The sequence below is a fragment of the Prionailurus bengalensis genome, chromosome B1 (genome assembly GCF_016509475.1).
Source record: "Prionailurus bengalensis isolate Pbe53 chromosome B1, Fcat_Pben_1.1_paternal_pri, whole genome shotgun sequence".
Classification (NCBI taxonomy): domain Eukaryota; kingdom Metazoa; phylum Chordata; class Mammalia; order Carnivora; family Felidae; genus Prionailurus; species Prionailurus bengalensis.
Genome location: NC_057344.1, coordinates 144,619,934 through 144,642,817, shown reverse-complemented (window position 1 = coordinate 144,642,817; position 22,884 = coordinate 144,619,934). Strand labels below are relative to the sequence as shown.

General features: G+C 36.7%; 2 protein-coding genes across 2 annotated transcripts in view; one reads left to right on the top strand and one right to left on the bottom strand.

Moving 5' to 3' along the window:
- ART3 (ADP-ribosyltransferase 3 (inactive)) overlaps positions 1 to 22,884 on the top strand; it is a 141,509-nt gene that overhangs the window by 4,718 nt on the left and 113,907 nt on the right. The gene's annotated exons all lie outside the window — the stretch shown is intronic.
- CXCL10 (C-X-C motif chemokine ligand 10) lies at positions 15,227 to 17,482 on the bottom strand. The gene is made up of 4 exons (XM_043572447.1): positions 17,351 to 17,482; positions 16,725 to 16,851; positions 16,417 to 16,506; positions 15,227 to 15,963 (listed from the first exon to the last, which is right to left on the bottom strand). The coding sequence occupies exons 1-4, from the start codon at positions 17,409 to 17,411 to the stop codon at positions 15,945 to 15,947; spliced, it is 297 nt and encodes a 98-aa protein (XP_043428382.1). The 5' UTR covers positions 17,412 to 17,482; the 3' UTR covers positions 15,227 to 15,944.

Sequence of the window (22,884 nt, the reverse complement as noted above, 5' to 3'; positions counted from 1 at the left end):
TTGCGTGTGTGTATGCCACAAGTTCTTTGTCCATTCAGTAATTGATGGACATTTGGGCTGTTTCCATAATTTGGCTATTGTCAATAAAACTAAAAGGCAGCCTTTGGAATGGGAGAAGATATTTGTAAATAACGTATCTGATAAAGGATTAGTATCCAAAATCTATAAAGAACTTACCAAACTCAACACCCAAAAAACAAATCATCCGGTTAAGACATGGGAATAAGATATGAATAGACATTTTTGAAAAGGAGACATATAGGTGGCTAGCATATACATGAAAAGATACTCAACATCACTTATCAGGGAAATACAAACCAGAACTACAATGAGGTATCACCTCACACCTATCAGAATGGCTAAAATTAACAACACAGGAAACTGATGTTGGCAAGGATGTGGAGAAAGGAGAACCCTCTTACGTTGTTTGTGAAAATGTAAATTGCTGCAGCCACTGTGGAAAACAGTATAGAGGTTCCTCAAAAAGTTAAAAATAGAATTATCCTATAATCCAGTAATTGCACTACTAGATATTTACCCAAAGGATACAAAAATACTGATTAGAAGGGGTACATGCACCCCAATGTTTATAGCAGCATTATCAACAGTAGCCAAATTATGAATTTAAGTTTCTTGATCTCCAAATTAATATCTAATTTTCCCACCAAAGTTTGTTAAATAGTGATTTTTCTCCAGTTGGAATCAAGTAGTAGTGGCTGGGTCTGAAGACATCTGGAGGGTTGGCCAAAATAGCATCATGGACTGCCTCCATGTGGCCTCCTTCCCTAGCAGTATAGCCCAGGGGTTAAATGGCCCCTGAACACTTCACCTTATGGGCTCTCTCTCCGGCAATATAGCCTAGGTAGCTGTAGTTCCTCCTATTCCTCCTCCTCCACTTTTTTCTGCCTTCATCCTTCCTTCTCCTTTTTCTCTTCCTCCTCCTTCACTACGTAGTTACCCACATTGGGCTCTGCACTGACAGTGTGGAGCCTGCTTGAGATTCTCTCTCCCCCTCTCTGCCCCTCCCCCACTCGTGCTTGCATGTTCTTTCTCTCAAAATACATTTTTTCTCTCTTTCATACTGCTTCAGCTTACTGACTAGTGTTCTTTCATTTTAGCCTGAAGGACTCCCTTTAACATTTTTTTGTAGGGCAAGTCCAATGGTAATGAACTCTCTTAGCTTCTGTTTATCTTGAATTGTCTTCATTTCTCCTTCATTCTTAAAGGGTAGCTTTGCCAGATCTAGAATTCTTGGTTGACAGATTTTTTCCCAGCAACTTAAATATGTAATCCTATTCCTTCTGGTCTCTAACATTTGTGAGAAATTAGCTGTTAGTCTTATTGAGGATCCCTTGTATGTGAGGAGTCCCTTCTCTCTTGATGCTTTCAGGAGTCTCTGTGTTTTGACCATTTGACTACCATGTGGATCTCTTTGGGTTTATCCTTCTTGGAGTTCATTTAGATTCTTGGGTGTGTGGATTCATGTAGTCCATCAGATTTGGGAAGTTTTCTGTCATTTATGCATATATTCTCTCTGTTCCTTTTTATTCTCTTTCTGGGCCTTGCATTAGGAGTATACTGGTTCATTTGATGCTATTCTAGGTCCCTTAGGCTCCACTTTTTTTTTTTTCCTTTCTGCTTTTCAGACTCAGTATTTTTAGTTGTCCTGTTTTCAAATTGCTGATTCTTTCTTCAGCTGGCTCACAGCTGCTGGTGAATCCCTCTAGTGAATTTTTCATTTCAGTTTTTTACTTACCTGCTCCAGAATTTCTATTTGGTTCCTTTTTATAATTTGTGTCTCTTTATCGATGTTCTCATTTTATTCACACATTTTCCCAGTTTCCTCTTATTCTTTGTACATGGGTTCCTTTAGCTCTTTGAGGATACTTAATGCAGTTGACTTAATATATTTATCTAGTAAGTCCACTGAATGTCTGGGCTTCCTCAGGAATGATTTTTTGTCAATTCTTTCTTTTGATTGGGCCATACTTTCTTGTTTATTGTATGCTTTGTGATTTTTTGTTAAAAACTAGACATTGAGTATTGTGCTAACTCTGGAAATCTGATCCTCTCACTCATCAGGGGTTGTTGATTTTGCTTGTTGACTGCTGGAACTATCCATTGGTAACTTTCCCAAATATTTGGGCAAAGTAGATATTTCTTGTGTGTGGTTACTGAAGTTTCCGTTTAATTGTGGTCAGCCAGTGACTTGACATACCTGTATAAATATAGGTCAAGAGAAGTAGAATGACACACAAAGCTTGCTCTTGTGTGATAGGATAAAACTTATTTGAAGCAAATTTCAGGAAGTTATCTGTGAAACCTGAATCAAAGTTGAATTCCGAAAATTACTTTTGTGTATCTTCTCTCAAACTGAGGAAATTACATCTGTCTTTGCAATATATACTTAATTCATACCTTAAGTAAAAGTTTTTCCTTTATCTACACATGTATGTTCACAACCTAATAACCATCCCCTTCAAATCTTACCACTAACTGGTACTCAACTCAGAATTAAATGGTGTTGTTTTGAAAATGTGCTCATATTCTGCCATTCAGAGGACCTGCAAGTCATGAAATACAGGAAATAGCAACAAAAGCTAGCTTTTGGGAACTAAAAGCCCCTTTTGCATTGTACTCTGGTACCAGAAAAATCAAACTTGAATTTAAAATAAAACATATACTTCTTTTGAAACCAAAAGTGCCTATTAGTGTTTATAGCAAACAAATGTTACTATATCGCATTAACAACAAAGTTTATTCCAAATCTTTTTCTTTTTCTTTTTCTTTTCTTAGAATCTCTGTCAGCCATGAAGATTGTATACGCTTTTTTTAAATAATTTTTAATTACAAAAATAATAGTTGCTACTGTTTTTCAGATTATAGAATTGAATGTGTATTTTCAAACCAAACTTGCCACTTACTGCAAGATGCAATGTGCTTCTGGTAGGAATGGTGGTAGTGCTCCCAGCTGAAGTTGTGCTCTAACATTCTTAACTCATGTTATGATGTCCATCATTGTGTATATGTTCTATTTTACTTTTTTCTTTGGTTTTGTGGCATTTGTTACTAGGTTTTGTGGTTTCTTGTATGTCATTGTTGAAAATCCTTTGTTCTTAGTTTGATAGTAAGTTTTTTTTTTTTTTAAGTTTATTTTGAAAGAGAGACAGAGCGCACACATGCACAGGTGAGGGAGGGGCAGAGAGAGAGAGGGAGAAAAAGAGAATCCCATGCAGGCTCCACACTGTCAGTGCAGAGCCCGATGTGAGGTTTGAACTCATGAACCTTAAGATTAGGACCTGAGCTGAAGTCAGACACTTAACTGACTGAGCCACCCAGGTGTGCTGATTGTAAGTTTTTATTTTGAGTTATTTAGCCAGATGTAGACATATTATTAGTTACATTTGTTCCCTAAAAATGTATAATTCCAATTTAGTTTTTGCTTATTCCAAAAAAATACAGAATATGCTTTTTAAAATATAGTCTCAAATCTGTGACTTGAGATTTTAATGTTTCTAGTATTTGTTTTTCCTCAATCCGGTCTTTCTCTAAATAGCTAAATAATACTATACAAACTAAATAATACGTTAGTGCCATAGGTATGTTTATTTATAGAAGTCTGTATGTGTACATAGACAGTGTATGTCTACAATGCTGATTCTATGATTCTTGCCCCCTGGCTAAGCTGAACTTCTCTGAATGCTCCTTAGTAAGTTTCACTTAGATTACTTTGAGCAGACAACTACAAATTCTGCTTACTTTGTCAAATCTTCCTTGACTATACCACGGCTCTAGGTCATCTATTCCTTTCCTGAATCCTTTACACTTATTTCCAGCATTTATAATGTTGAATCATTTGCCCTATTCCCATTAGCATTCCTTGTGAGTAATCATGGAGCATTGACAAGAATAGATGAGACAACATGTGTCCACACACATTTCATTTATTTGTATTGATAACCCATCATCAGGAGATACAACTGCTCTACAAGATCTAAATTCATGAGCAGTATGCTTAGTATAATTCTTTATAACTGTAATTGAAGATTTCTTTATGAACTGTTGAAATAAGTAAGGAGGCTGTTAGATTGAGGTTGCTTGGAAGCCTATGCAAGCAAACCAAAATCTAAGCCATAGTCAATACACTTGAATCTGAGAAAATAAAACTTAGGAACAACCAATCACAGATAGACAAGTAGGCTTTCCCAAATAAGGCACCTATTAAAGTCATAGCCAATCGGATAATTTCCTTGATTCATTTCAATGTCTTTTCTATAAAAACCTCTCCCCTAGCTCCTGTCAGTGGAGTGTTCCTAACCACCTTTCGTTTGGTGCTGCCCATTTTGAATTGATGTATGTTCAAATAAAGTCTTGACAATTTCAGTGTGCCTCAACTCTTCCTTGCACAGAAGCTTTCTAAGCTCCTCCCTAGAACTGCTTTTAAGGTGGAGCTAGCTAGATCATATATTATTCTGCTCCTACTACGGTTGACTTTATTGCTCTGTGAAATTTGTTCTTTTTTTTTTTTAAATTTAATTAATTTAGAGAGAGTGCATGCATGCAGGGGAGGGGCAGAGGGAGAGAGAGAGTCCCAGGCAGGCTCTGTGCTATCAGTGCAGAGCCCATGTGGGGTTCAGTCTCACAAATTGTGAGATCATGACCTGAGCCAAGACCAAGAGTTGGAGGCTTAACTGACTGAGCCACCCACACACCCCTATGTGTGTAATTTGTTTACTATCATTGACAAGATGAGAAGTTCTATTACCTACATGGTGAGTGGCACATTCATGGTTTAGTCCTGATTTTACTCTTTATTCATTCCATTTTGTCAAGTTATAACTTTGACCTTTGTTCATTTCATTCTCATGATTGCAAGAATATAAGCATTCTTTAATGTTATCTTTAAAACTTTACCTCGTTTTATATCCCTACAGAGCTTTCATTATATTTACATGTTTCTCTGATTTAACACCTATTTCTACTAACTGTATCCAACGCATTTGTCACTTCCAACATGCTAGATTTCTTTTTTGATCAGTTTTATTTACAAATACCACTTATCTGAGTACTGGTATGCTTATCTTTTGTTGTTGGCGATATTTGAATTACATATGATTTTTGTTTCCTCAGCTAGATCATTATAATTTTATGGCCAGGCATCATGTGTTGATTGTCCTTGTTTGTGCCATTGGATCTTGAAGTTAGGAGGGGCATAGCAATTATTTATTAAGTTGAACTTGATTGCATTGAGAATATTCTAGGCTTAGTTCCCTTTCACCTCATATAATTAAAGGTCTCTAATTTCTAACAACAGAGCCAAGTTTGTGCCTTAGTGGTTCTAGAGGTAAAAAAAAAAAAAAAAAAAAAAAAAAAAAAAGTGTGTGTGTGTTATTACTATGATTAATGCAGTAGGTCACATGGTCTTGCAAATTTTAGGAATACTTGGGAAATAACCATTAATGTCTCCTTTAGGACCCAGATCTCTGAGATGAGCTTAGGTTTGTTAAATCCCCACACTGGCCTAGTATTTCCAGTATTTGAATGTAAGATTACATAGATATGAAGTACATATGTTAGTATCCATATGGTCTAAAGTGACTGCTCTACAAAGTGATGTGGTGTGTTGAAGGTCTGTGATGAATTAGGACAGACTTATGAATTTTAACCATTTGAAGGTTGTAGAACTGAGACTCTGGTAAAAAACTATGGATACATGTATGTTTATATATTTTACTTATAATTTTAGGGAAGTTGCTGAGCCCTAAAAATGACACATCCCAAGATCATCTGCTCTGGGAATAACAGCATTGCAGGTTCAGACTGATGTTGAACTTTTTTCAGCTGTCCTTTTTCTTTTCTCCCCGTTTCTCATTCTACAGTTAACTAAGGGGATTTCTTGGATCTGAGTCTAGAGAATGAGATAGCCATGCTATTCTGGCTTTAATTAGATTTGAGTGTCCTGGGAAAATGTTGCATAATATGTAAACAACATGCTCTTCTCTATCTCAAGTGAAAATAACACAAGTTATTTTTTATTTTGAAAGAATCATCTTTCAGGATGAAACTTGGGGTGGAGGGGACTTTCCCCTCCTCTGAACAGCTGTTGCTACTATTAAAACATTAAACTTAGTTTTGAAACATTTTTATTTTTGAAAGTCCTGTAAGCCCCTGCTTAAAACCTTAATTCTCTTCCCACGGGGCTCTCATAGTCTAGTAAACAGTTTGCCAGTGCACATGCTGGATATTGTAATGGGAGAAGGTCATAATTTCTTCTGTGGGTATATGGTGATTCAACAAAACTAGTAAGCTCTTCATTTCTAAGTTTACTTTCTTCTAAGGTTTAAGAACTATCTAATGTCTTTGGAAAGTGGTCCTGTCCTTGGAGTGAATACCAATTTCCAACGGATTCTAGCTATGGCAAATGTCAGTAACTTATTCATTCATTCAGTGAGTATTGAGCATTACTGTGTGTCAGGTACACCAGTAGATACCAATGATACAGTGGTAAATAAGACAGGTGTAGTTTCTGCTCTCGTAGACCTTTTTGGGGATATGGAATAAGCAGATGAAAAAGTATGTAATATATTTACAGATAGTGATAATGGCTATAAAAAGGAGGGTAAAGAGATTGAGAGTGATAGAAGTGATATTATTTTCAATAGATTGGTGAAGAAAGCCGCTTCTGAGAAGGTGATATTTGAGCAGGGACCTGAATAAAGTGAAAGAATAAACTATGGAAATGACGGGAATGTGTTTGCTGTGCTTGAGAAGCAATAAGAGGCTGTGTAGCTGGAATGGAAACATTGAGGGGAGAATGGTAGGAATGAGGTGGAAGAGTTATGTAGAGCTTTACAGACTATAAGGAAACATTTTGGGTATCATTTAAAGTGTGATGGGATGCTTTTGGAAAGATGAAACCAGGGGTATCCATAATCTCATTTATGTTTTAAAACTACATTGGCTGTTGTGTAGAGAGTAAATGGTAGCGGGCAAGAGGGTGAGCAGGGAAACTAATAATGACGTATTATTGTCTGGTGACCTGAAATATATATCTAGTAGTTGTTTAATGATTTTTTAATATAAGCAATTAAATTTTAGTACAGCATTGGACAGAAAAGAAGTTCTGAGGTATATGTATGTATATGTGTGTATGTATATGTACATATGCATATGTGTATACATACATGCATACAGTGGCAAATTAGGTGTAGTTTCTGCTCTCATAGACCTCATTTTGGGAGACTGTTTTTATTTCAGATCTTTCCCAGAGATGCATCATTTCGTGAAGGTCACTAAGAACATAAATCCTAGTCCTTTAAGATAAGCATGCATATATATAGTGTCTTTGAAAATTGGTTTTCACTTAATTTTTTTTCTCTCTGATTAGAAATGGCAGAAATATTCCTTGTAGAAAACTCGTGAAATAAAAGTAAAAAATAAAAATCATCTATAATTCTATCACCTGTAAATAGTATTTGAACTATTAATAATTTATTTTAGTGACATTTAGTAATATTTCTGGAGGATTCCTTTTTTTTTAATTTAAAAAAATTTTAATGTTTATTTTTGAGAGAGAGAGAGAGAGAGAAAAGGGGAGGGGCAGAGAGAGAGGGAGACACTGAATCTGAAGCAGGCTCCAGGCTCTGAGCTGTCAGCACAGAGCCTGCTGTGGGGGTCGAACTCGCAAGCCATGAGATCATGACCTGAGCCAAAGTTGGATGCTTCACCAACTGAGTCACCCAGGTGCCCCTGGAGGATTTCTGTTTCTACTTATATAAATGAGAAAACAGGCGCAGGAAGGCTTTAATGACTTGTGCGAATCACCAGGGTAATCATTGTCATATTCTTACTGCTTTAGTGAGGCTCTTGACCTGCCCCTGAATGAAGCAAGAATGGTGTTATCAAATTCTAAATATGAACAGTGAATTAACTAAGTACACTATGACAAAGAAAATTAAGAGACACAATTACAATCACTTTCCCCTTTTCCTTAAGGCCAGTATTCTTAGATCATGTTGCAATATATAGATCATTGTGGGCCATGTATTTTCCTAGAAAAAGGAGATTTCTCTCCCTTGGATTTATAACATGACCATACTACAGTAGACGGGTTCATTTGTTCTCTGTGTACCTCAAATTTTATTTACTTCGGACATTGGTGAACTTTCTACCCAGAAAAGGAATTCTTCTTCACCTCTGATCTAATTTATTTAAGAAAATAGACTTAAAATCTGTTTAGACTTCTTTTTCTGAGCTGGATTTCTGCATGAGCCTTGGTTTTTGTCTTACAATTAAAAAAAAAAAACTTATTTAAGAAATTACCTACTTACGCAGAGACAAGTGCACTTCCCCTTCCAGTTTCTATCCCTCATTTAGATTAGGGAAGGCAAGACCTTGTTCAGGACAAGGTAATGTGGGCTGTAGCATTTAAGAGCCAGTATGCCACTTATGCCTTTGTCTTTTCTGTCATGACAATGTTCAGTTGAGACAGGGGGGACTGTATTATTGAGTCAACATAGAGGCATTGCCAAGCTACATGGAACTTTGAGCAAAAAATAAACTTTCATTGTGTTAGATCTTTAGTATTTTGGGAGTTTGGTCTAACAATCTATGTTATTTTTTATGTATATTTTATAACATGCATACAGCTTATAAATATACATTGATGGTGATGGCATACCTAGCAAAGAAAGGCTCTCATAATGTAATTCTTTTCTGTCTCTCCATCATTTTCTACAATATTCATATCTCTAGTTTTATATTTACATTATTCCAGGTTGAAAACACTGTGCTATCTCACCCCTATGTCTTTGATCACATTCTTTGCACTAGAATTCACTTTTTTCCTTTTACCTATTCTCTCTCTCTGTCTTTTTGGTATTACATTAGGTTTTTTTTCTAAGTTTCTCCCATTGACGTATAGTTGACAAATAACATTATGTTGGTTTCAAGTGTATAACATGATTCGATGTTTGTTATGTTGTGAAATGATTTCCCACAATAAGTCACTGTAGTAAGAATATTTTTCTTTTGATGAGAATTAATTTTTATTTGATTTGACTTTATTTTTTATTTTTTAAAATTTACACCCAAATTAGTATATAGTGAAGCAATGATTTCAGTAGATTACTTAATGCCCCTTACCCGTTTAGCCCACTCCCCCTTCCCACAACTCTTCCAGCAACCCTCAGTTCTCCATATTTGAGTCTTTTTTGTTTTGTCCTCCTCCCTGTTTTTATATTATTTTTGTTTCCCTTCCCTTATGTTCATCTGTTTTATTTCTTAAAGTCCTCATATGAGTGAAGTCCTATGATTTTTGTCTTTCTCTGACTAATTTCACTTAGCATAATACCCTCCAGTTCCATCCACGTAGTTGCAAATGGCAAGATTTCATTCTTTTTGATTGCTGAGTAATACTCCATTGTGTGTGTGTGTGTGTGTGTGTGTGTGTGTGTGTGTGTGTGTGTACCACATTTTCTTTATCCATTCATCCATCAGTGGACATTTGGGTTCTTTCCATATTTTGGCTATTGTTGATAGTGCTGCTCTAAACATGGGGGTCTTGTGATGAGAAATTTTAAGATGTATTCTCTTAGTAGCTTTCGGATACTCAGTACAGTATTATAAACTGTAGTCACCATGCTATACTTGACATCCCCAGTGATAGCTCTCTTTATTCTTCTATTTTGCTATGTAAAGTTGTTTGATATTCATGAAGATATCTCATAATTGGTTATATCCTGGAATTTTTCATTTCTTTGCTAGTTTGTTATGCTCTTTTAATGTAAAACATAGCATTTTTAAAAAGATATATTTATAAAGTTATTTTGAGAGAGAGTAAGCGTGCATGCAAGAGTGAGGGAGGGGCAGAGAGATAGTCCCAAGCAGGTTCCTTGCTGTCAGCACAGAGGCCTAAGTGGGCCTTGATCCCCTAAACGGAGCCCATATCAAGAGTTGGATGCTTAACTGACTGGGCTACTCAGGCACCCCTATATAAGTTTTTGTTTAAATTCCAGTTAGCTAACAGAGTGTAATATTAGTTTCAGGTGTACAGTATAGTAATTCAGCACTTCCATACAACACCTGGTGCTCATCACAAGTGCACTCCTTACTCCCCATCACCTATTTAACCCATCCCTCTACTCACCTCCCCTCTGGTAACCATCAGTTTGTTCTCTATAGTTAAGAGTCTGTTTCTTGGTTTGCCTTTTTCCCCGTGCTCCTTTGTTTCTTCAATTCCATATATGAGTGAAATCATGTGGTGGTTGTCTTTCTCTGACTTCACTTAGAATAATATTCTCTAGCTTCGTCCATGTCGTTGCAAATAGCTATATATTTCAGTATTTTTTGTGGCTGAATAATAGTCATGTGTGTATATACTTACATCACATTTTCTTTATCCATTCATCTGTCATTGGATCCTTGGGCTTTCCATAATTTGGCTATTGTTGATAATGCAGTTATAAACGTCGGGGTGCATATATCCCTTTTAATTTTTTTGTATTCTTTGGGTAAATACCTAGTAGTGCAATTCCTGGATCCTAGGGTATCTGTTTTTAACTTTTTGAGGAATCTCCATACTGCTTTCCAGAGTGGATGCACCAGTTTGCATTCCCACCAGCTGTGCAAGAGGGTTCCCTTTTTCCACATCCTCACCGACATCCTGATTTGTATTTCCCTGATGATCAGTGATATTGAGCATCTTTTCATGTCTGTTTGTCATCTGTATGTCTTATTTGGAAAAATGTCTATTCATGTCTTCTGCTTATTTTTCAATTGGATTGTTTGCTTTTTTGTGTATTAAGTTGCATAAGTTTTTGTTTTTTTTTTTACATATTTTAGATGTTAATTAACCCTTTATCAGATATATCATTTGCAAATATCTTCTCCCATTCTGTAGGTTGCTTTTTAGTTTTGTTGATTGTTTTCTTTGCTGTGCAAAAGCTTTTTAGTTTCATGAAGTCCCAATAGTTTATTTTTGCTTTTGTTCCCCTTGCCTCAGGAGACATATCTAGAAAGAAGTTGCTTTGGCTGATGTCAAAGAGGTTACTGTCTGTGTTCTTCTTTAAGATTTTGATGGTTTCATGTCTTACATTTAGGTTTTTAATTAATTTTGAATTTATTTTTTGTGTCTGGTGTGAGGAAGTGGTTTCATTCTTTAGCATGTTGCTATCCAGTTTTCCCAGTACCATTTGGTTGAAGACACTTTTTTCCATTCGATATTCTTTCTTGCTTTGTCAAAGATTAATTGACCATATAATTGTAGGTTCATTTCTGGGTTTTCCATTCTGTTGTATTGATTTATGTGTCTGTTTTTGTGCTAGTACTATACTGGTTTGATTACTACAGCTTTGTAATAGAACTTGGAAGTCTGGAATTGTGATGCCTCCAGTTTTGTTCTGCTTTTTCAAGACTGGTTTGGCTATTTGGGGTCTTTTGTGGTTTCATGTAAATTTTAGGATTGTTTGTTCTAACTCTGTGAAAAACGCTGGTGGTATATTGAGGGGGATTGCATTAAATGTGTAGATTGCTTTGGGTAGTATAGACGTTTTAACAATATTTTTTCTTCCCATGCATGAGTATGGAATGTCTTTCCATTTCTTTGTATCATCTTGGATTTTTTTCATCAGTGTTTTATAGTTTTCAGAGTATAGGTCTTTCACCTCTTTGGTTTGGTTTGTTCCTAGATATCTTATTGTTTTGGTATAGTTGTAAATGGGATGGATTCCTTCATTTCTCTTTCTGCTGCTTCATTATTGGCACACAGAAATGAAACCGATTTCTGTATGTTGATTGTTTTTCTGCGACTTTACTGAATTTGTGTATCAGTTTTAGCAGTTTTTTGGTAGTCTTTCTGGTTTTCTGTGTAGAGTATGATGTCATCTGCAAATAGTGGAAGTTCGACATCTTCCTTGCTAATTTGGATGCTTTTTGTTTCTTTTTGTTGTCTGATTGCTGTGGCTAAGACTTACATTACGATGTTGAATAAAAGTGGTGAGAGTGGACATCCCTGTCTTGTTCCTGTTTGTAGAGGAACCTACTGAAAAACTGAGACCTCTCGGTTTTTCCCCATTGAGGATGATATTAGCTGTGGGTTTTTCATATAAGGCCTTTATTATGTTGAGGTATGTTCCCTCTAACCCTATTTTGTTGGGAGTTTTTATCATGAATGGATGTTGTACTTTGTCAAATGCTTTTTCTGCATCGATCCAAATGATCATATAGTTTTTATCTGTTCTTAATGAGGTGTGTCATGTTGAGTGGTTGATTTGCAAATGTTCAACCATCTTTGCAACCCAGGAATAAATCCCACTTGATTGTGTTGAGTGATTTTTTTTTTTTTTTTTTTTTTTTTTTTTTACTGTACTTGATTTGGTTTGTTAGTATTTTATTTAGAATTTTTGCATCTGTGTTCATCAGGCATATGGGTCTGTAGTTCTCTTTTTTGGTGAGGTCTTTATCTGCTTTTGGCGTCAGGGCAATGCTGGCTTCATAGAATGAATTTGGAAGTTTTCTTTTTTTTCTCACTATTTTTTGGAATAGTTTGAGAAGAATAGGTATTAATTCATCTTGAAATGTTTGGTACAATTTGCTTGTGAAGCCATCTGGTCCTTTACTTTTGTTTGTTGGGAGTTTTAAAATTACTGATTTAATTTCTTTGTTGGTAATTGGTATGTTCAAGTTTTCTATTTTTTTCTGTTTCAGTGTTGGTAGTTTATGTATTTCTAGGAATTATCCATTTCTTATAGGTTGTTCAGTATGTTGGCATACAGTTTTTCATAATCTCTTATCATTGTATTTCTATAGAGTTGGTCGTTATTTTTTCTGTCTCATTTGTGATGCATTTGGGTCTTTTCTCTTTTTAATAAGTCTGGTTAGAGGTTAATTTTTTCAAAGAACCAGCTCCTGGTTTCATTGATCTGTTCTGTTTTTTAAGTTTCTGTATCATTTATTTCTGCTCTAATCTTTTTTTTTTTTTTTTAAAGGGGTAGGGAGGGAGATTTTTTTTTTTTAATTTTTTTTTTCAACGTTTATTTATTTTTTTGGGACAGAGAGAGACAGAGCATGAATGGGGGAGGGGCAGAGAGAGAGGGAGACACAGAATCGGAAACAGGCTCCAGGCTCTGAGCCATCTGCCCAGAGCCTGACGCGGGGCTTGAACTCACGGACCGCGAGATCGTGACCTGGCTGAAGTCGGATGCTTAACCGACTGCGCCACCCAGGCGCCCCTGCTCTAATCTTTTTTACTTTATTCCTTCTACTGGCTTTAGGCTTCACTTTTTTAAAAATTTATTTAAATTCAAGTTAGTTAACATACAGCAAGTATTGGTTTCAGGAGTAGAACCCAGTGATTCATCACTTACGTATAATGTACAGTGCTCATCTCCCTTTCCTCCCCTCCAGCAACCCTCAGGTCTCTGTATTTTTTATTTTTTTCCCCTCGTTTCTTCAGGTGTAAGGTTAGGCTGTCGGATACTTTTCTTCTTGATGTAGGTGTGTATTGCTATACACTTCCCTCTTTGGACCGCTTTTGCTGCATCCCAAAGATTTTGTACGTTTGTATTTTCATTTGTTTCTGTGTATTTTTTAATTTCTTCTTTGATTTCTTGGCTGACCCATTCATTATTGAGTAGCATGTTGTTTAATCTCCATGTGTTTGTGGTCTTTATGAATTAAAAAAAAATGTGTAGGTACAGATTAAAGAACAAATTTTCACATACTCACTACCTAGGTAAAAAATAGAACTTTACTGTAATTCAGAAGCCTCTTATGTGCCCCTCCCTGATTGCATTCTTTTCTCACTATCTGAAGTAGTTACTATCCCGAATTTTATGGAAACCATTCCTTTTTTGTGTGTGTGTGTTCATCATATATGTCTTCATTCCTAAATCCAGTGTTAAGTTTGCCTGTTTTAGAATTTCATAGTAAATAGAACTATGCTGTATGTACTGTTCTGTGACATGCTTCTTTTGTGCAAGACTGTTTTTGAGATCACCCATGTTGATGTATATAGTTCCATTTTGTGTATTTCTACTGTTGTGTAATACTTCATTGAATTAGTATACCCTTATTTACTTATCCATTCTATTTATGGACATTTGGATTGTGTCCAGAGTTTGCTATTATAAACAATGCTGCTGTAATATTCTTTAATATATGTAATAACAAGAATTTATCCGTGGTGTATGCATAGTAGCAGAATTGCTAGGACATAGAGTGCACACATGTTAAATTTTACAAGATAATACCAACCTGGTTTTCGAACCAGTTACGGTAGCTCTTTCCTCTTTCACCAGCAGTAGAGGGGCATTCCTCATTGCTCTACTCTTCCTGTCTCTTGGTATTTATCCAACTTAAAGAATTTTGCCAGTCTTGTGGTGTCAAATGGTATCCAAAAATGATTTGAATGTAGATGTCCCTGATTACTAATGATGCAGAACAATTTTATATGTTGAGGACTTGTGCATTTTTTTTCCTGTGACATTCCTATTCATTTCTATTTCCCATTTTTCGCTTAGTTATCTATCTTTTCCTATTTTTCTTTTTATGTATTCTAGATACAATTAATTTGCTGACTAAATGCTTTGTAAATACCTCCTTAGTGATTAATTGGATGTGGGAGGTGAGAGAGGAATGTAGAATTACTTCCAGGTTTCTGGTTCGGGGAACTGAGTGGATGATATTTCTGTTAAACTAGGACATTTAAAAGAGGCAGAGAACTAGATCTGGGGAAGAAGAAAATTTGAGATATTTTAGAGTTTGATATTTCTGTAGGATATTCAGGTGGAGATATCACATAGATCTCTCCCTATAAGGGTCTGAAGCTCAGGCAAAGCCTGTTATGCCACATCAGTCCTGAAGGAATCTTGTATGATGGGTCTTTCAGCAGACCGCAGTTGGAAGGAATATGGTAATTCTCAAAGTCATTTGTCTTCTACTGTGGGATTCTTCTATGAAATATATATTAGTTATTGTTTTAATACCTTTTTGATTTGTTAACAATTGTATAATCTTTCTTAATGTTGCCGAGGGAGGGTGTCTGGGTGGCTCAGTCGTTAAGCATCTGACTTTGGTTCAGGTCATGATCTCATGGTTCATGAGCTTGTGCCCCTCTTCCTCACCTCCCTCCCTCCCCCGCACCCCCTCCCTCTGCCCCTCTTGGGATTCTCTCACTTTCTCTGCCCCTCACTCACTTGCACACATACTCTCTCAAAAAAATTACTGCTAAAGGAGTACAGCATTTTTATTTTGAAAAACATCCAGTGTATGCCTTACATAACATGCATAGTATATATCTAGACTTAAAAATTTTTATTCATTCATGTTTAGTACTTCATTACACAAGTTATTCCATACACACCGAAAACAATATAAGACATATGTACATCTGAGAACTCAACTTTGTGCAGTTTTCATTAAAAGTATTTTCACATACATTTTCAGACATTTTTAGGTTCTTTTATGTATTTGGAATTGTGTATATATAACCACTGGAAGAATATGGGCCCCTTGGGAGGATAGTAGTAGAATCCCATGGAGTAAAGATCTTTCTTAAAAAAGCAGATTGTATTATGGCTATTTGTTTTTTTTAAGTTCTGAGAACTTTGATAAACCCAGAGGTGGGAATATCTTTAATAACTTTTAGAAGATATGAAAGGTGAGGAAAGTGTTAGTAGCAGGGCTAGGACCTGGTACATTCACTAAAAATGTAGCACCTTTAGCTTACAGTACCAGAGCAGAGTTCATACTAAACAGCTCAGGGTAATGAACCATCCACCTCCCTCAAGGAGTAGTAGCAGCTTATTTGGTGACAGTGGTTGGTCACCTTTTAGGAGAACTGCAATCCAGGGACAATTAGGGCTTGACAAGTATGTAGGGAAATGATGGCAGAGGTAGTCTCTTTCTGGTCCATCTTTGTCAGTACAGTGATTATGCTTCTGTGTTCAAGGAGATCTTTTAGGCCTGTAGGAAGAGAAAGGGGGTGTAAAAGTGTGATATGCTCAACTCTGGCTTCAGCCTGGGTTCTGCTTAGAACATTGAGTTCATAGGTAACTCGCAAGTCCCCAGGCAAAGTGTTTGGTGAGCTTTCCTGATGCTACATAGTCATTGTGGATTGCAAGAGCTGCTTTTTTAGGGACAGGAGAGGCTTGGGGAAAATTTGGTAGCTTTGCTTGGATAGTTCTAGCTCTGCCTCAAGGTTAAAATGACCTATTGACACTTCTAGGTAGGTAGCTAACTTTTGATACCACAGACGATGGCAATCTCAGTATAAAAATAAATACAGGTAGTGGCAGGCATGGTGGTAAACACACTTTTAAGCCAAGGGATCCCACAGGAAAGCTCACTGCAAATATTTCTGACTTCCCCAAATTGACATTTCTTAAAGAGAAATTCTGCAAATAACAGCAAACCTACCTTTCCTTGCTAATTGCTTTCACTAAATTCTTGATGGTCTTAGACTCTGGATTCAGGCATGTTTTCTCCCCATTCTTTTTCATTGTAGCACTGTAGAAGTAAGAGGGAAAATATTTAGAATGATGTTGGGCCAATAAAACAGGTGTAATATACAGTTTTTAAACCAGATGTTTACGTTTCACTCTAGATGTTTCCCTTTGCTATGTAGAAGTCTTAGAATCATACAAAGCATTTATTGATTTTGTGATCATACATATTTAATATATGATTACAACTAGAGAAGTGACTTTCAGAAGGCATTTACTCACATGATTTCAACACGTGGACAAAAGTGACTTGCAGGAATCACTTCAAGTTTTTCTAAGGACCTTAGATTTACAGATAGTTCACTAATCTTGATACAGGTACAGCGTGGTGTTCTAGAGAGAGGTATTCCTGTGGGGAAAAAAGACAAGTACAGTAGGGGAGGTTAGTGCAGTTTTCGTTTTAGTCGTTTAGTGTGGATTGGCTACTACTTAGCAGAACCTATATCCCCATGTTATTTGAGGTAATCTGAGAGGGAATGATCCCATTATAATACAGCTCTGAATGATTGATTAGTTGATTATCTGAAAGAATGGAATTGCAACTTGTGAATTGTAAACTTACTCTTGAGCCCAGTTCTTATGGTTAATTGAGTTACTTAAGAGGTATCTGTCTCATCCTCTCTGTCCTCATTCCCTTACATTTTCTCTATCCTCTTACACTTCTGTTCCCCCATCCTTTTATTCCATTTGCCTTTCTGACCTGTGACCAGAGAGAATCTCTGCTCATTTGGCCTTCATTTATAGGCAGGCTGTAAAACTTTTGCAAATATGCTATTCCTGTAATTATAGAACTTCTATGCAGTCCTATTTCTGAACTTAGAAATTAAATATCCTTTCATGTTCCTTACCTTGAGTTCCACTCAGAGTCAGAAAGATAAGACAGAAAATAAGAACAGCTCGTTGGTTCATGGTGCTGTGACTGGAGGTTCCTCTGTGGTAGGCTCAGAATGTCTAAGCAGTTGAGTGTCTCAGAAAACGTGGGGTTGGGATGCAGTATTTATTTGTAAAGGCACTTTCCCTCTCTAACTCTGATTGGATAACATTCTAGTTGACTAAGCAAAACCTGATGCCTGTTTCTTGGGGAAGTCCCATGTTGCAGAATCAAAGGTATTATTAGTATTTATTGTGGTTCAGAGTTACGGAATTTCCCTCCACCCCCATTTTTCACTAAGAGTGAGTTAGGTTTCACTTTCTAAAACATGAACTATTTCTTGAAAAACAGAACTTCATTGCATATGTGGTTATTTTTAATGAAAAAAATTTAATGAAACTTTTAATTTTTTTTAATTTTTTTTTTAATGTTTATTTATTTTTGAGACAGAGAGAGACAGAGCATGAATGGGGGAGGGTCAGAGAGAGGGAGACACAGAATCGGAAACAGGCTCCAGGCTCTGAGCTGTCAGCACAGAGCCTGACACGGGCTCCAACTCACAGACCGCGAGATCATGACCTGAGCCGAAGTCGGCCGCTTAACCAACTGAGCCACCCAGGCGCCCCTAATGAAACTTTTTAAATGAAACTTTGATTCTCATGTTTTGCCTCCTGCAAAATAAAGATGTCAACTTAATCTTCAAGTCAGAGTCCTGCCTACGGGTTTTTTTTTCAAGTTTTTATTTAAATTCCAGTTAACATACAGTGTAATATTAGTTTTAGATGTATAATTTAGTGATTTATCACTTGCATATAATACCTGGTGCTCACCACGAGTGTCCTTTTTAATAACCATCACCTATTTATCACCACCCCCCCCCACTTGCCCTCCAATAACCATCAGTTCTCTGTAGTTAAGAGTCTGTTTCTTGGTTTGCCTTTTTTCCCCCCTCCTGTGTTCATTTTTTTAAATGTTGGTTGTTTTGGGGGGCGGTGGGTACAGAGGAGCTGAAGTGGGCTCTATGCTGACAGTAGACAGCCCTATGTGGGGCTCAAACTCAAGAATCACGAGATCGTGACCTGAGCCACCCAGGTACCCCTCATTTGTTTCTTAAATTCCACATGAGTGAAATCTTACTGTATTTGTCTTTTTTGATTTATTTTGTTTAGTATAATACTACCTTCCTCTATTCCATGCCATTGCAAATGGTAAGATTTTATTCTTTTCTATGGCTGAGGAATACAGTTTAAAAAATTTTTTTTTTCAACTTTTATTTATTTTTGGGACAGAGAGAGACAGAGCATGAGCAGGGGAGGGGCAGAGAGAGAGGGAGACACAGAATCGGAAACAGGCTCCAGGCTCTGAGCCATCAGCCCAGAGCCTGATGCGGGGCTCGAACTCACAGACCGTGAGATCGTGACCTGGCTGAAGTCGGACGCTTAACCGACCGCGCCACCCAGGCGCCCCTGAGGAATACAGTTTTAAAATGAGTATGTCTTAATACTGTGTTTTCAATCTATCTTAATTTGCAGCAGTAAGGTGTGAATATGGATATATTCACTTCATGAGTTTCAGAGATGTCATTTTTTTTTTAATTTTTACAATAGCTTGTTTCTAAAAATTTTTTATGTTCATTTATCTTTGAGAGACAGAGAGACAGAGTGAGAGTGGGGGAGGAGCAGAGAGAGAGAGAAAGAGAGAGTGACACAGAATCTGAGGCAGGCTCCAGGCTCTGGGCAGTCAGCACATTGCCCAACATGGGGCTCGAACCCACAAACTGCGAGATCATTACCTGAGCCGAAGTCAGACACTTAACCGACTGAGCTACCCAGGCACCCCTATTTTTACAATAACTTGTAAGAAAATAGGAAAGTTATTTTCATTTTGTATATGGAAAAAGAACCTTAGGGATGAGATAATTGTGTTAGGTCACACAAAGGTTGTCATCTATTTAGTATACCTATAATGCTTTTTCTCAGCATTTATCTTACATTTCTGTAATTACTTTAAGAGGGTAAGAAAAAATTTTTTTTTATTTTTAAAACTTTTAAAATATTTTTTATTTTTTTATTTTTTTAATTTAATTTTTTATTTCTTAAAATGTACATCCAAATTAGTTAGCATATAGTGCAATAATGATTTCAGGAGTAGATTCCTTAGTGCCTCTTACCCATTTAGCTCATCCCCCCTCCCACAACCTCTCCAGTAACCCTCAGTTTGTTCTTCATATTTATGAGTCTCTTCTGTTTTGTCTCCCTCCCTGTTTTTATATTATTTTTGTTTCCCTTCCCTTATGTTCATCTGTTTTGTCTCTTAAAGTCCTCATATGAGTGAAGTCATATGATTTTTTCTTTCTCTGACTGACTAATTTCACTTAGCATAATACCCTCCAGTTCAATCCACCTAGTTGCAAATGGCAAGATTTCATTCTTTTTGATTGCTGAGTAATACTCCATTGTATATATATACCACATCTTTATCCATTCATCCATCGATGGACATTTGGGTTCTTTCCATACTTTGGCTATTGTTGATAGTGCTGCTATAAACATGGGGGTGCATGTGTCCCTTCAAACCAGCACACCTGTATCCCATTGATAAATGACTAGTAGTGCAATTGCTGAGTCATAGTGTAGTTCTATTTTTAGTTTTTTGAGGAACCTCCATACTGTTTTCCAGAGTGGCTGCACCAGCTTGCATTCCCACTAACAGTGCAAAAGAGATCATCTTTCTCCAAATCCTCGCCAACATCTGTTGTTGCCTGAGTTGTTAATGTGAGCCATTCTGACAGGTATAAGGTGGTATCTCATTGTGGTTCTGATTTGTATTTCCCTGATGATGAGTGATTTGAGCATTTTTTCATGTGTCAGCTGGTCATCTGGATGTCTTCTTTGGAGAAGTGTCTATTCATGTCTTTTGTCCATTTCTTCACTGGATTGTTTGTTTTTTGGGTGTTGAGCTTGATAAGTTCTTTATAGATTTTGGATACTAACCCTTTATCTGATGTGTCCTTTGCAGCTATCTTCTCCCATTCTGTCGGTTACCTTTTAGTTTTGCTGATTGTTTCCTTCACTGTGCAGAAGCTTTTTATTTTGATGAGGTCCCAGTAGTTCATTTTTGCTTTTGTTTCCCTTGCCTCCGGAAACATGTTGAGTAGGAAGTTGATGCAGCCAAGATCAAAGAGGTTTTTGTCTGCTTTCTCCTTGAGGATTTTGATGGCTTCCTGTCTTACATTTAGGTCTTTCATCCATTTTGAGTTATTTTTGTGTATGGTGTAAGAAAGTGGTCCAGGTTCATTCTTCTGCATGTCGCTGTCCAGTTTTCCCAGCACCACTTGCTGAAGAGACTGTCTTTATTCCATTGGATCTTCTTTCCTGCTTTGTCAAAGATTAGTTGGCCATAGGTTTGTGGGTCCATTTCTGGACTCACTATGCTGTTCCATTGATCTGAGTATCTGTTCTTGTGCCAGCACCATACTGTGTTGATGATTGCAGCATTGTAGTATAGCTTGAAGTCCAGGATTGTGATGCCTCCTGCTTTGGTTTTCTTTTTCAAGATTGCTTTGGCTATTTGGGGTCTTTTCTGGTTCCATACAAATTTTAGGATTAATTGTTCTAGCTCTGTGAAGAATGCTGGTGTTATTTTGATAGGAATTGCATTGAATATGTAGATCGCTTTGGGTAGTATTGACATTTTAACAATATTTGTTCTTCCTATCCAGGAGCATGGAATCTTTTTCCATTTTTTTGTGTCTTCTTCAGTTTCTTTCATGAGGTTTCTATAGTTTTCAGTGTATAGATTTTTCACCTCTTTGGTTAGATTTATTCCTAGGTATTTTGTGGGTTTTTGTGCAACTGTAAATGGAATCGATTCCTTGATTTCTCTTTCTGTTGCTTCATTGTTGGTGTATAGGAATGCAACCAATTTCTGTGTGTTGATTTTATATCCTGAAACTTTGCTGAATTCATGAATCAATTCTAACAGTTTTTTGGTGGAATCTTTTGGGTTTTCCATATAGAGTATCATGTCATCTGCGAAGAGTGAAAGTTTGACCTCCTCCTGGCCAATTTGGATGCCTTTTATTTCTTTGTGTTGTCTGATGGCAGAGGCTAAGACTTCCAATACTAAGTTGAATAACAGTGGTGAGAGTGGACATCCTGTCTTGTTCCTGACCTTAGGGGGAAAGCTCTCAGTTTTTCTCCATTGAGGATGATATTAGCATTGGGTTGTTCATATATGGCTTTTATGATCTTGAGGTATGCTCCTTCTATCCCTGCTTTCTTGAGGGTTTTTATCAAGAAAGGATGCTGTATTTTGTCAAATGCTTTCTCTGCATCTATTGAGAGGATCATATGGTTCTTGTCCTTTCTTTCAGTGATGTGATGAATCACATTAATTGTTTTGTGGATATTGAACCAGCCCTGCATCCCAGGTATAAATCCCACTTGGTCGTGGTGAATAATTTTTTTAATGTATTGTTGGAGCCGGTTGGCTAATATCTTACTGAGGATTTTTACATCCATGTTAATCAGGGAAATTGGTCTGTAGTTCTCCTTTTTAGTGGGGTCTCTGTCTGGTTTTGGAATCAAGGTAATGCTGGCTTCATAGAAAGAGTTTGGAAGTTTTCCTTCCATTTCTATATTTTGGAACAGCTTCAAGAGAATAGGTGTTAACTCCTCCTTAAATGTTTGGTAGAATTCCCCGGAAAGCCATGTGTCCCTGGACTCTTGTTTTTTTGGCAGATTTTTGATTACTAATTCGATTTCCTTACTGGTTATGGGTGTGTTCAAATTTTCTATTTCTTCCTGTTTCAGTTTTGGTAGTGTATGTTTCTAGGAATTTGTCCATTTCTTCCAGATTGTCCATTTTATTGGCATATAATTGCTCATAATATTCTCTTATTGTTTTCATTTCTCCTGTGTTGCTTGTGCTCTTTCATTCATGATTTTATTTATTTGGGTCCTTTCCTTTTTATTTTTGATCAAACTGGCTAGTGGTTTATCAATTTTGTTAATTCTTTCAAAGAACCAGCTTCTGGTTTCATTGATCTGTTCTACTGTTTTTTTTGTTGTTGTTGTTGTTTCAATAGCATTATTTCTGCCCTAATTTTTATTATTTCCTGTCTTCTGCTGGTTTTGGGTTTTATTTGCTGGTCTTTTTCCAGCTCCATAAGGTGTAAGGTTAGGTTGTGTATCTGAGATCTTTCTTCCTTCTTTAGGAAGGCCTGGATTGCTGTATACTTTCCTCTTATGACCGCCTTTGCTGTGTCCCAGAGGTTTTGGGTTGTGGTGTTATCATTTTCTTTGACTTCCATATACTTTTTAATTTCCTCTTTAACTTCTTGGTTAGCCCATTCTTTCTTTAGTAAGATGTTCTTCAGTCTCCAAGTATTTGTTACCTTTCCAAATTTTTTCTTGTGGTTGATTTTGAGTTTCATAGCGTTGTGGTCTGAAAATATGTACAGTATGAGCTCGATCTTTTTGTATTTACTTAGGGCTGATTTGTGTCCCA

Coding starts and splice junctions, on each gene's coding strand:
- CXCL10 (XM_043572447.1), bottom strand. CDS start 17,411: ATGAACCAACGAGCTGTTCTTATTTTCTGTCTTATCTTTCTGACTCTG. Junction 16,852..17,350: donor GACTCTGAGTGGAACTCAAG/GTAAGGAACATG, acceptor TTTTCCCCACAG/GAATACCTCTCTCTAGAACA. Junction 16,507..16,724: donor TGTCCACGTGTTGAAATCAT/GTGAGTAAATGC, acceptor TTACTTCTACAG/TGCTACAATGAAAAAGAATG.